The following is a 15,662-nucleotide window of genomic DNA, read 5'->3' on the forward strand; positions in this document are numbered from 1 at the left end:
AGCCAAAGTAGCTCGCTGAACCGATCCACCGCAGTGCCTGGGACAGATTGAGTGAAAGAGAGAGTGAGGGATTTAGAGGATGGGTAAGGGGGCTTAAGGGTAAACACACAGAAGAGAGAGAGAGAGAGGACGAGAGAGGTGGGGGGAAAGACAGAGAGAGAGGGGAAAAGAGAGAGAAAGACTAAAATCCACCAAGCCTCCCTGGTTTGAGGTTTCTTGGCTACTGACGTGTGCGCACGACTCTCGTGGCAGGGTGAGTATTTTTCCTTTTGAATAACACTTCTCTCTGTGTGTGTATGTGTGTGTTTTTTGGCAGTAATTGTGATGACGACGCCTTTTCAGCCTGACTTAGTCATTTTAGATGTATATACATATACGTCTGTGTGTGTGTGTGTGTGTGTGATGACAGCTTTGAAAAGAGCAGCATTCCTAACGTGTCCTCATGTCGTGTTCGCGTCTCATCTTCAGCTGAGAGACCACAGATTAAAAAAAATCACAGTCAAATGTTGCCTGAAATCAAACCGTTAAACAGTTTTTATTGTTATTATTTGTTCTTAATATCATCCCAATTGTACGTCTGAGTCGCTCACATGTTCCCTGCTCTGTTTATCATCTCCAAACTCCGCGTGTGAGTGTGTGTGAGGGGGGTGGGGAGTGGGGGGGTTGGTGGGGGTGCAAACAATCCTATGCGCACATCACTGCTTCATTCAGACCTCCGCCAGGATGCTGATGCTGTTTTACATACATGTGATGAACAGGAAACTGTGCATGTTGTAACTACCCGCTCGGCTCCGTGAAAACGCTGCGAGTTTTGTGAGTGTGTGCAGGCAGCGCAGAAATCATGAGCAAACCAAACCCACCCACTGAGTCACGATATCAGCCGTTTAGTCGTTATGAAGTCATTTATTTATTTTCTGCTGAGTGAATCCATCGTCCCTTTCAAGCAGCAGTCCCTTTTTTTTTTTTTTGGATACGCTGCACAATCAAGGCTGGTTAGTTTTAGCCCAGGTGTAGGCGCGTCCCCGTTCGTGCATGCGCGTCCATGTTGGGTACTCCCTCCATTTTTTGGGCCAAGGTCTTTCTGTTCCCGCCTTAAAGACTGTGCAAACATAGTTTTCATCCCCCTCTCTCTGCTTCCTTCACATCTCCATGTCCTCTCCTCTCCTCCGTCACTCCCTCTTTCTCTGGGTGTCTCTCTTTCCTGACAGGCTGAGAGGTGATGTCAGTCTGTAGATTGTGACAGATTAGAGAGAATTAAACCTTTTGTCCCCCTCATGGCTCCTATCTAACCAATTCAATTGGCTCATTACTTTCTGGGTGAGGGAACTGAGGAGCCAATCTCACAGCGCTAAAATGGGATTGTTATCACAAATCTAACAGGGAAACTGATTTTTTTTTTTCACTCAATCTCAATCCCAAATCTACAAGGGCTATTTCTCCAAAAACTGCAGCAGTTCTGGAGAGGATTTTTTTTAGAGGGGGGTGGGGGCGGTGATTTGAGTAGAAAGGAGGCGAATTTGTTCCCCTCACGTTGGTCCAAATCCACGATAAACCAGCTGATGTATTTGGTCTGTGGGGTGGTTGTTGTGTTTGCTGTTTGACTGGCAGTCTGTGAGAGAGATGAGGGAGCTGTCCGCGGTGCTGAACAAGTCTGGAGGAGCCACTCAGGCACATCCACTCATTTCTGCAGTGTTGCAACTCCAATTGATTCACATTCGCTCCTGACCACTTTGGCACATCCTCCAACTGCTGGAAGGTGTGATTGTTCATCCCTGAGTCCCACTCCTCTCTGCTCCCTGCTCTTTACCCCCCACCCCTCTGTGCCTTCACTTATGTGTCATTTCAGTGAGTTGTTTTTGATTTAACAGCGACTCTACTTCAGACTCTCTCATTCACACTGGCTCAAACTCTTCCCCGCCGCTTCTTGAGCCAACCTCTGGTCTCACCCCTGTCTTCTCTTCTTGTCCTCCAGTCCCTGTGTCAGCAACAGTAATGGCCACTTCTGGGGCTGCTGCACGATTCACAACCGCTGATTAAAGAAGACAAAAGATGGAAAATTAATGGAACTGGTGTGACACATATAAAAATCAATGCAATCTTCAGAAAACAAATAGCAACTTACCATACATATGTGACCTTTGCATGACTCGTGAGTGACTCTTCTGCAACCCCTGTCTCGCACCTTGTCAGTGTCTAACACTTCTTGTCCAATAATAGTCACTTCTTAGAATCGGGTGTTATTGTGAACAGATGTACTTTCTCTTCTTAGAAATAGATTTTTGTAGTTTTCATTCCATACCTGACGACACACACGTCACCTACACAAGAAACATACATGTGATGATAGCATGAAAAGGTCAAAATGGATTACATCAGTTACATATGTACTTAAGTGCTTTAGATCTGTCATTTCAGTTCTCTGATTTTACAGCTTTCATTTGCTCTGTTTGTCCATCTGTCCATCTGCTTCGCCGTGCTTCATCTGCGTCTTTCAGCCTTAACAAGCGCAAACTTGTCATATCTCTGAGGATTTCTCGTACGCATACCCTTTACCACCAGCCAGCTCTGTTCTTACACATTATTCTTGTGCCGTGCTCACAAAAGAAGCTCTATTCATCCCCGCAGCTGCATAGAAACTCGACTTACTTCTATAGCGGTCACGTCTCGCGCAGTGGCTGTCCAGATAAGATGAGGCCAGGCTTAATCTTTAAGAGTTTATTCCCCGCTAGAATTAATGTTTCTATTATAACCCAGCTCTTCAAAGACTCAAAGGTTTGTCATACAAAGAAAGAACAGAAGAAGAGTAAAGTGGTTCTCATGTTTTAGTCATTCATTTGGCATTTTCTGTTGTTAAAGCTTTCTTAAGTGCCTGATAAATGGTTGGTGTTAAATTAATTGGTAACCCTATAAATGATGTATTTTATCTTTATGCAAAGATGGTACAGAAGGTCAGGGTCTATCAGGTTACGTGTTAGTGAATTATGTGCTTTTGAATATTTGACCTGTGAATCTGGTCAGCTGCAGCACTCTGAAGCTTTTATGAATGACAAGTCAAATAGGCAGGCCACAAGTATGCAAATGAGCAGCTCAGCACAACAGCGATATGCAGAGGCAAAGCTCAAACACACATCTTTTCAAACCTTGATGCAGCTGCGGTACATCAGCAGAAGAACATGTCTGATTTCACTCGTGTCAGCTTCTGTGTGAACAGGAGGATGAAGCTGCAGCTGTTAGATAATCACCCAAACTGGACAACTTAGAGGTGAAAAACATTTCCTGCTGCAACAAATATCAGTGCCTCTTGTCTCCAGTTCAGGTTGTAGACAGCGCAGTGTGTGTATCTGTTGCTGAGCAGGTTCATTCATTGCTTCATGGCCACAACTGGGTTCTTCCAGCCAGTTATTACTGTGTCACATTTCATATGTAGTGACTTTAATGAGCTTTAATGACCAGCACAGTCTGTGAGATACAATGTGAAAGTCACAGCATGTACATAACAACAACAAAATCTGCAGTTGGTGAGAGATAACATGTGAAACACAGAGTAAAACACTTGGTTAGCCCTCATACTTAGACTCCAACATCTGAAAATCATCAAAGTGAAAGCGAAACCAACTTCTCACAATGGAAGCTATGAGGTGAAATGACAGGTCAGCCCCATTACAGTAATGATCCTCCTTTAGTGACACATAATGTGCTATATAACGCAACAAAATGAGGGTGATTACCGTAAACAGCAACCCGGCTCTGTGTTTCCCATATGCATTTACTCTCTATTACTTGTCAAGCTGATGATACTGAACAGAGGTCCAAATTAAGCAGAGTCTATAGTAGCTGAACAATCACACACACACACACACACACACACACACACACACACACACACACACTCACCAGACACACATGCACACACAAACACGTGCACAGAAACTCACAAATTCATACAGACAGCGTGCTCAAAGGATCTGCAGTGAAGTCTTTCCCAGTCAACCGGAACTAAGTCACAGAAAGACCATGTGTGAGTCACACAGGACCTCTACCCCCCTCCCTGATCTTTGTGTGTATGTGTATGTTTTTTTTTTTTACTATCTATCTTTCAGTTTTTCAAGTCTTTGCCTAACTTCAGTGGTTAACCGTGAAGTCATCATCTGTTGCAGTGGCTCCTCTCTGACCTTTAACAGGATTGGTTGCCAGTGGATGTGTCACTAACTCATCTTTAGCAATAACAAGGCAAGACAGGAAAATAGCCAGTAGCTGTTTGCATGAGTGCACATCACATGTCTCTCTCTCAGTGTGTCCCTGCTCCTAATGACCTCCCATCCATGACCCTTTCCGATTTTACCTACATTTTTGACTCTTCAGTTTTTGACGTGCATTTCCTCTCCTCCTCTAACACCCCTCGCTCCCTCGCTCTGCCCCCCAGATGAGTTCGTGCAGCAGCCGTGCGTTGACCATCCTGTCCACAGTGTTCGGAGCCTGCGGGCTGCTGCTGGTGGGGGTGGCCGTGTCCACAGACTACTGGCTGATCATGGTGGAGGGCATCATCCTGCAGCAGAACCAGAGCATGGAGGTGAAGATGGCGCTGCATTCAGGCCTCTGGAGAGTGTGCTTCGTGGCTGGTAGGACGATACAACGGCATGTTTGAGTCTTCAAAAATTAAAGGATGACTGTAGAAGATAGATACGTGTGCACATTCTGAGACACTAAAACACAACGCAGTCTGAACAGCGCTGCTATGTGTGTGTGCATATGTACACATCGTTACAGGAGCAAAACACCCAGAGAGAGGTAGACAGAGTGAGAGAGCAGGAAGGGGAGAAAAGAGGGCGAGCGAGCTTCTGGCCTCTGAAATCATAGCTGTCACAAAACATGATCGTTACCTGTGAGCAGGACTGCAGAGACCCACATGCTTTATTCTGGTTTGGTTTTGTTTCTTCACGCATCACTGACTTTGATCCTAAAAGCAAACCCTAATATTTTTATTTATTTATTTATTTTATGTGTGTTTCCTCACAGGATCAGAAAATGGGAGATGTGTTGCATCAGAGTACTTCACCGAACCCGACATAGAGATCACCACTGAAAACACTGCAAACATCCTAAGTGAGTAAAACATGCAACAACATACTCAGTGATATCACACATCTTCTGCTGTAGCTGTGAGTAACCGCAGAGTCCCCCTGCTGATTGATCGTGGGTACTAACATTGGATCATAATTTCAGAGGAAAGGTGATTCATCAATCAACAGAAAATTAACCTGCAACTCTTTTGATAATGGATCAATTGTCTCCAGTCATTTTTTTTTAAAGAAACCGTGCCAGCATTCCTGGTTGCAGTTTCTCCAGTGGGAGGATTTGCTGCTGTTCTCTGTTTCATATTATCGTAAACTGAATGTGTTTGGGTTTTGGACAGTTGGTTGGACAAAATAAGATATTTGAAGACGTCACCTTAAATTCTGGGAAAACCGAAAGGACATTTGACGGCACACATCACAGTTTTTCTGATGTTTCTCAGAATAAACAATTAATTAATTAATTGTGAAAATTATTGACACAATAATAAATTGTGAAACTAATCATTTGCTGCTGCGCTAATATTACTTTTTCTCCAAAAGTAATCGGATGAACTGCTTTAAGAAAGTGAGTTAGAAAATTTTGCCAGGAGATTCTTATAAACAAAATACTGTGTTGAAGTTATTTGCCTGGGTAAACAAGAGTTCAATTAAAATGGCATATAAAAATAAATTAGATTGTGTGTAAGTGATAATAATTTGAACAAGAGATTTTATCATTACTTTTTCAAACAGTAAATAATATGCAGGGTTGCAAGGTTGTACGTTATATTTCACTTTATAGCTTCAGGCACTACTGAATATCCTTTGCTACAAAACTGAAATAGAGAAAAAATAATAAAGAATAAAGGAAAAGCTGGAATTCTTTAATGTTTCTCTGTAATTCAGCTGGCACAGCTACTTTTCAATGTTTTTCTTTGTAGCCTCTTTGTAACATTTTACATCATCACTCTGTTTCCAGTGGCTACAAAGCGTTTGGAGTCTTCGCTCTGAATGAATCCTGTTGAGATTTGGTCAAACACTGAGAAATAAAGACTATTGTAAGAAAAAAAATGTAGTTTCCCATCCCCTATTTCAGAGGTGCATCACTGCATGACTGTGGATACCTTATATAAAGACTTTATGGTTATTAATGTCCTGACACATTATCATTCACCCTCCCAGCAGTTAAAGGACACGTCCCATCAGCTTTGTTTAACACTGTGACCTCTCTGTTCCCCACAGAGATGGTGCGTACAGCCACACCCTTTCCGATGGTGTCGCTGCTCTTTGTCTTCACGGCCTTCGTCATCAGTAACATCGGACACATCCGGCCTCAGCGCACCATCCTGGCCTTTGTGTCCGGCATCTTCTTTATCCTCTCAGGTGGGACCCCATTACTCATGTCCGGCTGTCACCGCTCCCTCACTCTGTGATTGATTACCACTGCCTGGTGTGTCCTGTGTCACACATGGAGACACTCCATCATGGCTCTATTTTTAGTGTATGATGCAGGTGTGTGGACTGTCATCAGGAAAGGTGATGAGATTAGTCTTCATGACTCCTGCAAGGTGAGTTTTCTGCTCCTCTGACTTTGCCTCACTCTGGAATAAAATTGACGTCACTGGTACGAACAGGCTTTCCTCAGATTTCCGTGAAATATAATGGAAAAAATGTGGAAAAAAACATGAAATTTTCCTTCAGCAGTTTTTCAGCAGGAATTTCTGCATTAGTGTAGTTAACCCTCTTGAACAGCAGGTGGCTGTAATGCTCCCATTTCTTGTGCTCAGTGTGCGGAGTAAAGACTGTCAGGAGCCAAATTGGAGCTCATGTTCTCTGAAGGCTGTTTCACTTGACACGTTTTTGAGAAGGAAGCAGAGCCGCAGAGCTCAGAGGAGCATCAAACACAGTCTGATACGACAGCTCCCACTCTCCAGAGCAGGGACTTGCTGATAAAGGGTGTTGCAGAATAATAGGTGTTATGTAAGGGGGGTTATATAATGTTTATAGCCTGTGCTGGAAGTGTCGCAGTCTTTTACTTTATGAGGTATTTTGATAATAGGATGATAATAAAGGGGCAAGTGTATCAAATTGCTTCTCAGCAGTTGGATATTCTGCTGCACTAAGCCTCTCTCTTGAAACACTGCTCACCCACTCCCCCCTCTCTTGTTCATGCAGCCTCTCAGATTTCTCTGCTTTTTCGTCCCCCCCCCCCAGTCACTCTCCTTCCTCTCACTTCCTACTCACTCCTTCATTCAGAGTATATTCTTTCAGTGTTCTGAGTCACTGTGGACCACTGTGGTGGTTTTTTGTGGACTATAGAGTGATATGAGCCCATTCTGCTGGCATCACTGACACAGTGGTCTGATAAATATTGTAGTTTGGGTCGGCTGTGTTCTGGTTAATATTACACAATTCAGAGCAGCAGCAGAAAGACACAGTAGGAGCCACAGCTGTTGAAGCTCAGACAGAGTTTCTCTCTTCTCTTCTTCTGGCAAACACACCACAGACATCTTGCACATGCATTTGTACTTGCAGACACTTCATTTATTTCAAAATCTTTCTCCCTTTTGTCTCACACTTTCTCTTCTTTCATTTGCTCTCAGTGTACTCGTGCAAGTGTGTTTCCCTCAGTTTTGAGCTGTTACTTATTTAGATAAAGATGTACTTCCACCACAGGATTGACAGCAGCATGGTTTCTGCATTTCCCATGCTTTTCAATTTTAAATCGACAACACAACCTCTTAAACCGACCATTCATGTAAAGGACATAACCGCTTGACAGCCCTGTGGTACATTTGAATATTGCAGCGAAAGCTAAAAATACTCATATTCGCTGCTTACAGCATGCAGCTTTCTTTGAATATTGATTCTTCAGTGTTGGCCATATGTTGTATCTCATGCATTTAACATTTCTGAGGCAGCGTATAGAGCATGTCAATGTTCCTAGAAGAAGAGGGGGGTTTAATGTTGTATGTGTTGCTTCTGGGTGAAAAGCCTATTCTGGTGGAAGCTGCATGTAGCTTCTTACTAAATAGTCTTCAAAACTGCGTCAAGCCACTTCCACATTTGTACTTCCTTTTAACCCTCTTTAATCTCTTTTTAAACATATCTTTATTGCTAAAGAAAAAAATGAGACAATTAACTTAAAGGCACAAAATATCGTTTAGTTAAGTTTAAATGGATATCCAAATTTCATTTGTTTTACCTTGGAATACCCTGCAATACAACATCTGCTTAAAACTTATTTATGGTAATGCTCAGACATTCAAAGCGCTTAGTTAAGGTAAAGATGGTGGTGTTGGGGTTAAATTCTGAAGAAGCTGAAAGTGATTTAAACATGAGACTCAGTGTGTTTACTTTTCTACATTTAACTGAAACCACAATATTTCCTTAACCAAAGCGATTTGTCTCTTAAACTTAACCACTCGTTAACCTATGATTAAAAAGGTTAAAAATTTTGGTGAAGCGAAGGGCAGCAACACACTTATACAAAGTATTTCTTTATTTATTTCTTCTATAAAACAAGTCTTCCCTTTAACCTATTTTCATTAATAACCTATACATTGTTTTTCATTTGTGGAAGTAATCCATCGTTATCTCTATCTGTCATTATCATACATGCGTAAACGCTTTCTCTCTTCTCCTTCTCCAGTCTCTTTATTAATGTTAGCATTTTGGAGGCTAATTGCTTGGTGTGATCACTCCACATCACATCTCTCCCTCTCTGTCTCTTAAACCCTCACCACACTGGTGCAGCTGTCTGGATTGCCATATAATGACCTCCTTGCTTTCCCTTGTATCTGACTCTCTGTCATTGTTAATGTGCTGTGTGCAGGCCTCAGTCTGGTGGTGGGACTTGTGCTCTACATCTCCAGCATTAATGACGAGGTGATGAACCGGCCCAGGGAGCCCGAGCAGTTCTTCAACTACTACTACGGCTGGTCCTTCGCCTTCGCTGCCTCTTCCTTCTTACTCAAAGAGGTCAGTCTGTGCTCTGTGCATGTGTGTGTGTGAGTGTGTGTTAGAGAGAAAAATATGGGAAAGAAAAAAGACATAGTGTGTGTTTATGTGGCTGTTTTCACACACATACTACACACCGTGAATGGAGTACTGCTGCTGAGTGTGCAGCCAGGTAAGATGATTAGTATTCTGGAGATAATGTGAGGTATCAGTGGTTATGATGCAAAGCTGCAGGGTTAGTGTGTGTCTGTGTGTGTCCTCATGTGTGCATCCATGCATGATGCAGTTTCATGTGAATCCTCTGCTCATCTTCCCCTCCTTCCCTCCCTCCCCCCTCCCCCCTTCTCCTTCTGCTTCTTTCCCGTCATCAGCTGCATTGCTCTTAATGTGGTGCAGTGGACAGTTCAGCATGAACTAACGTCCTCCCCTCCTCTGCACTCCTCCCATCTTTCCTCCACACTGTTGTTTTCCTCTTTTGCCTTTAAATCTATTTTAGCTTAAACAACTCATTCCACCTTGAATCCTCTGCAGATGAAAGTACGCACACCTTTCTACTTTGTACATCCCTTTTCACTTCGCTGTTATCAGTCACTTTTAATCTAATTTCCCCAGACAACACTTGTAACAGTTACTTTGAAGTTTTATTTTGTCTCTGAATTCAGTTTATTTATGTAACTAAAAGCCTCTCTCCCTGCCGCATCTTATCTCCCCTCATCTCTCACTGCCATCTTTTTTCACTCACTCTTCTCAGGGGGCCGGGGTGATGTCAGTCTATCTGTTTATGAAGCGTTACGCTGAGGAAGAGATGTACCGCCCTCACCCTGCTCTCTACCCCCCCCGCCTGTCCGAGAGCAGTGACTACAGCGGCCAGTTCCTGCACCCAGAATCCTCCTGGCCCCCGCCGAAGCGAGGCCGAAGCACCTCCGAGGCCTCCAGTGACATCTCCATCCAGCTCAACCAGGCGCCGCCAGCGCCGACCAAGAGCAACCTCCAAGCAGGCATCCAGGGAAGCCCACCCTCTGGTTCCTCCTCTGCAGGGAGCTACCAAATGCCCCCTCAGTCTGCTGGCTACCCCTCCACACACACCCTGCCCAGGTCGCACTCCTCACATCCTCAAGGCCAGGCTCTTCCCATGGCCATGCCTCCATCACCTGTTCCTCCCCCTCACTATCACACACACATGCAAATGAGCGCCTCCCCCTGTTAGGAAGAGGGAGCATCGGGGAGGGAAGGAGAGACACTGACTCCTCATAATCATGTAAAATGTACATTTAGATGTGGATGAGAGTTAATGCTGATGGAGGAGGGAAAGAAAATGTAGCTTTGGAGCAGTATGAAGCAAGAACAAAAGAAGTTTTGGAGATTATAAAAGAATATTTTACATCACTGCTGTGATTTTACAGAAACGGTGATGGACAGAGAGAAACAGAAAAAGACAAATATGGGGGAAGAAATCAAAGAGTTCAGTTTGTCATGAAGGAAAGAGGGACAAAAGTGTTTCCTAAAAAGACTTTAGAGGTTAGGCTGAGTGACAGAGGAAATACAGGGGAGAGAGAGCGAGGCAGGGAGAGAGAGAGAGAGAGAGAGCAGGAGCTGCGGTATAATACGAAGACACTGCAGTGCTGCGGGAAATTTGTATGCACTTGGAAATGTACAATGCAAAACACTGATCACAAAGACTGAGGATACACATAGTTTTATACATACATAATTCATGAAGTACATGGACGATGTACCTTTTTACTAAAAGGTAAATGTGGTTAAATATTCTTGTCTTCTCTGAATTTCTTACATCATCAATCCAGATTCATGGCTCACAATGTCAAAGTAGGATTATAATATTATGAATTAAAATGTATTAGTTAATAATAAGAGTAATTCTGAAATGAGAGTGCTTTGTGTGAATGTTGTTTAACATTCGTGAAACAAAATGCAGACAGAAGTGGATGATGTTCTGAAATATCATGAGGAGAAATCAACTTTATGTTTTACATATTTCTTTAAGAAACAAATTTCTAACTTCTTGTACATAAAATTGCACATGAGGACTTCGATATAGCTGTTGTAGTTTATGAATGAAACTTTGGCACAAGTCACATCAAGACGATATCTGAGTCATTCTGCTTTGGATGAAGACGCTGCAACGGGCACACTACAACCAACAACACACCCCCTGGGTGCAGTGCATGCTGGTTTGAAGGAGGAACCACACGACACTGATACAGAGGTCTGATGCCCTCTACTGGCCACTGTTTTGCACCGACCCTGGACCAGCCCTGGGTCTAGTTCACTACTTTTTCACGCACCCTTCCCTCCTCACTGACCTGCACTGTGTGTCAATAGATGGTGCAGCACAGAGGGGTTGGACTGAAGCTGTGGTCTGTCCAGAGGTGGAGTTGCAGTGAATGTCAGGAGTGACAATATGTTTTGAGCTGTACATGGATCTTTAAACGCTTTACAGAGTTATTAGAAGTATTTTTTAAAGCTCAAATGCTGTTTAAATATCTGGAAATCTCACATGATGAAAGTATTAATTACATTTGCACTTAAGGCTCAACGAATACCACTGTTTGTGAAATGCAGGTCCTCTAGTTTTGACACTATATATCATTATCAGAGTCCACGACTTTATTCCAACATATTTGGCGGCCACTTGTGAGAGTGCATCATGCCATATACTTTTTATAGGGTATGAAAAAAATATGTTTTGAAAATGTGATCCGAAGCGTCTTGTGTTTAGGGCTGCAAGTGTTGATTGTTTCCATCAAGGGCTAATTATTTTCGCGATTTATTGCTCTCTTTTTGTCATTTATAAGCAGGATATAAACATTTCATGAATACTTTATAACACACCATAATGTAGTCATAAGCAGAAGTGTTTATTTCTATATTTGTCAACAACTATAACTCTTCCTGTCGGCATCCAACATTTATTAAATGTTGTTATGCTGCTTTTAAATAAGGGGGAAACTTCTAAAAACCCAAAAGTCTTCAGTTTAACATCATATATGATAAATAAAAGCGTTCACATCTGAGAAACTGGAATCAGGGGCTGTTTGGCATTTTGCTCAAAAACTGAGAGTGAAATTTGTTTTCCATTCGTGTTCTCATTTATCGTTGCAGCTCTGAATGTGTGACTTGAAGACGTTTCTCCATGTACGAACTTTCTGTGTCGTAGCATTTCCTTCAGGCATCGCAGTGTAGCAGGTTGTATCATAGGGAACTGCAGGAGGTTCTGAGCCAATGTTATAAATGTATTTTAGCCAGAGACAGCTATATTGTGGTGTTGTTTAGAAAGTAATGTATAATTTCAGATGCTCTTGTAATAGTAGTGCCCCGGTTAAGCCGCTCAAATACTGTGCAGTGTGTCAAAGGTGTGGAATAATAATTATCAAGAAAAGAAGGACCTGCGTGTCAAAAACAGTGGTATTTTAATTTAGAATATTTATATTTTGTTTGCTTGTTTTTAAAGGCACAACATGCATAGGGATATGTTGATAAGATGTATCTCTGTAATGAGAATCAAACCACCGTGTCATTGTGTAATGGCTGGTTTTCATTATCACTGTGATGCTGGAGAGAGGGAAACACAGTGATGTTCTACAGATGACGTGTGGTGTGGAAATTGTAAAGACTTACATGGGAACATGTGAAGTAAGATCACTGAGATATCATCTTTTTTTTTTCTTTTTGGCGGGGCTTTGTTAATCATGCATGCGGTGTTTCAACACCGCCCTGCTTTTTGTTTATGCAGCTGCACAAATTCATATTGAGGTGAAGCCCAGTGTGACCGCAGCCTTCTGCTGTGGGTTCAGCTGTTACAGTTAGGGGGTTAAGTGCCTTGCTCAAGGGCACCTCAGCAGTAGCTGTTGAAGAAGATCAAAGTATTTCCCTGTCCAGATTTTCCCTGCCATTAGGCATTCTGCTTAAAAGTCCACCTCTAACCTTTAGACTACTGCCGACCCCGTCGTGACCTTTGTGACTGTGGACAGCTGTGAAGCATTTCTGTTCTGTTCTTTTATCCTTTTACATATAACTTTGCTTTTTAATAATGGAACCATTCGATAATCATTTGGTGCCTCTTAAACTGCAGCTGTTCTTTTCTTTTTCATCTCTGTACCTCTTTGTTTTTCCCTCTCTACCCGCAGCCTTTTTCTTTGCCGCTACATGATTATATAAAAGGGTGTAGCTGTGCTTGCTTCTGCAGAAAGCCTAGTCTTCTTGCACATGTCCATCTTTGTTAAGAAAAAAAAGGGATAAAACAAATGCTTTTCAATGCTTCAATGGAACCAATGCTGTATAATCTGGAGTTACATAATTCAATAGAAATTGTAATAAGATCACTGTTCTTGAAAGTGTTGACATCTGTCACTCACTTTCCTCTGATATACATGAATTAAACTTTTAACATGGATTAATTTCATGGATATGTTTCAAATATGCTCAATACATTTTTTATTTAAATTTTCCATAAAAATGTTTGTATAACAAGGTAAGAACTGAAAAATAAGCCAATAATACGAGCCCAACGTGCACTTACATTAATATAATATATAAAGAGTATTTTCTGGTTGGTCTCTGTGATGGAGGGAATCATTGTAAGTGAGTGCACACTACACTGCAGTGAGCCACTGGGTGTTAACCAGGCTCCCTCCTCAGTCACGGCAAGCCACCACAGCCTGAGGGCAACCATTGATCAGAGTGTTTTATGGGTGTGTGCGCTTGTGTGGGGCTGCGTTTGTTGGCATATGTGTTTATGTATGTGTGAAGGTTAAAAATTGTTTATCATGAGCAGCCTGAAACTGAAACACAGCATTAGAACAAATTGTAATATTAAGTATCCTCACTTAAGGAAAGTGAAAAATCTTTAACTCAAACTTATTTCTCTCTCAAAAACAGGGACGTCTATGTTGAATGAACAGATCTTTCGAAGTATTACGCAGGATGAAGGAATTTTTTTTTGGTCAAGGTCAAAAACAGAGTAGAAAAAAGGAGGGAGCCATGAAGGTGAACTAATAATACATACGGCGCAACAGCCTGTCTCAGTTTCTGACCAACTGGAACAGAAAGTAAATTAATGTCATATTAAACATTTTAAAACTATAATTATTATCGGAAATTTTACAGTGTGTGTGTATTTGTGTATTTGTGTGTGAGATTGAGAGTGAGACTGAGAGGTGTTACATTAGGAAGTCAAACATCAAACATCCACAAGTCAATAAAACTAAAAAGCATGAGCACTCTGCTGTCTGACTTCCAGGACTGCTAGCTGTGTGCGTGTGTGTGCGCGTGTGTGCGCGTGCATGTGTGTGAGCATCTCTCCTGATGAATGAAGCCTGACTGCTGGTGCAAACAATTGAGATTAAATTGTGACTTGTGGTTGTTGTGCGGCCACTTTTCTGTGCTTTTCACTGAGAGAGAGAGTGTGTGTGTGTGTGTGTGTGTGTGTGTGTGCGTGCGTGCAGGCCAGTGTGTGAATTTGCGTCTGTCTCTTTCTTTTGTTTGTCTGTGTATTTGTGTGTTAGTGTGTGTTTGACTTTATGCGTGTGCGTGTGTGTGTGTGTGTGTGTGGGTTGAGTGGATCTCTCTTTTCACCATCACCATTACTGCATGAAAGACCTGTCACTCTGTATTAGCTCTCTCCAGCTCTTCCTCTCCCCTTCCTGTGTATGTGTATGTATGTATGTATGTGTGTGTGTGTGTGTGTGTGAGAGAGAGTGAGTGTGTGTGTGTGTGAGAGAGAGAGAGAGGAAGGGGTGAACTGGACAGCAAAGCCATTTTAAAGCTATTGAAGGTCATTGTCTGCTCAGTTTTGTGCATCCTAACTGCTGTGTGACCAGCAGCTCAGCCACTGGCTCTATTTTTATAGATCTGTGGATGACATTATCTAGTCCATATCATAAACAGAGAGATCCATCATCATCAAAGTCACGTGACAAAATAATTATGGCAATGATAGTCAATTATCACAATTACTATACAGCTCCTGCTGAATTTCTGTCTATATTAATACACAGATATTGACCTGTAGATATTTGACTTCATGATTTAACATCTCTCTCTCTCTCTCTCTCTCTCTCTCTCTCTCTCTCTCTCTCTCTCTCTCTGCAGGGCTGCGCTCGTGCTGCATTTCCCAGAACTACCAGCGCGGCCCTCATCATCATCATCATCACCACAGAGGAAAAGTGTCCCACTGGCGCTCCATCGAGTCGCTCTCCAGCAAAAAAATATCGACATCAATAGCACAGACACCACACACGCACACACACACACACACACACACATATATAACCTGGTCATGGCTAATAGGCTACTTACAAACACACAGCCCCGCGCGCCCTGCACACGCTCCAATAAGCACATCCAGACCAGTTTCCTCAATATGAGAGAGAAGAGAGAGGGAGGGGTGAGGTGGGGGGTGAGGGGGTGGGGGTGTGAAACCTTCGCCGTGGTCTTGTAGCGCACCATACTGTAGTAGGAAATCGTCTTGTGTCGATTCAGACATTATCCGTCATCATTCACATCACTGAGGACTTTTGGTGGGATGCGACAAGTTGCTTGCGTCGGGCTCAGTGTGGGAGAAATAGATAGCGGAGCAGACAGGCAGGCGAGCGCTCGTCCAAACGGAGGGGAGGGGAGGGGAGAGGG

At 42.7% G+C, this 15,662-nt stretch overlaps 1 protein-coding gene across 1 annotated transcript; it reads left to right on the forward strand.

Annotated features, from left to right (window-relative positions):
* Positions 1–13,437, forward strand: cacng7b (calcium channel, voltage-dependent, gamma subunit 7b). Its single transcript, XM_023426291.2, has 6 exons — positions 1–253; positions 4,424–4,619; positions 5,017–5,103; positions 6,297–6,437; positions 8,890–9,035; positions 9,766–13,437. The coding sequence occupies exons 2-6, from the start codon at positions 4,424–4,426 to the stop codon at positions 10,219–10,221; spliced, it is 1,026 nt and encodes a 341-aa protein (XP_023282059.1). The 5' UTR covers positions 1–253; the 3' UTR covers positions 10,222–13,437.
* The last annotated feature ends 2,225 nt before the right edge of the window (positions 13,438–15,662 follow it).

The sequence above is a fragment of the Seriola lalandi genome, unplaced genomic scaffold, assembly GCF_002814215.2.
Source record: "Seriola lalandi dorsalis isolate HSWRI2012SDOR001 ecotype SW California unplaced genomic scaffold, Sedor1 jcf7180002054825, whole genome shotgun sequence".
In the NCBI taxonomy this organism is placed as follows: Eukaryota; Metazoa; Chordata; class Actinopteri; order Carangiformes; family Carangidae; genus Seriola; species Seriola lalandi.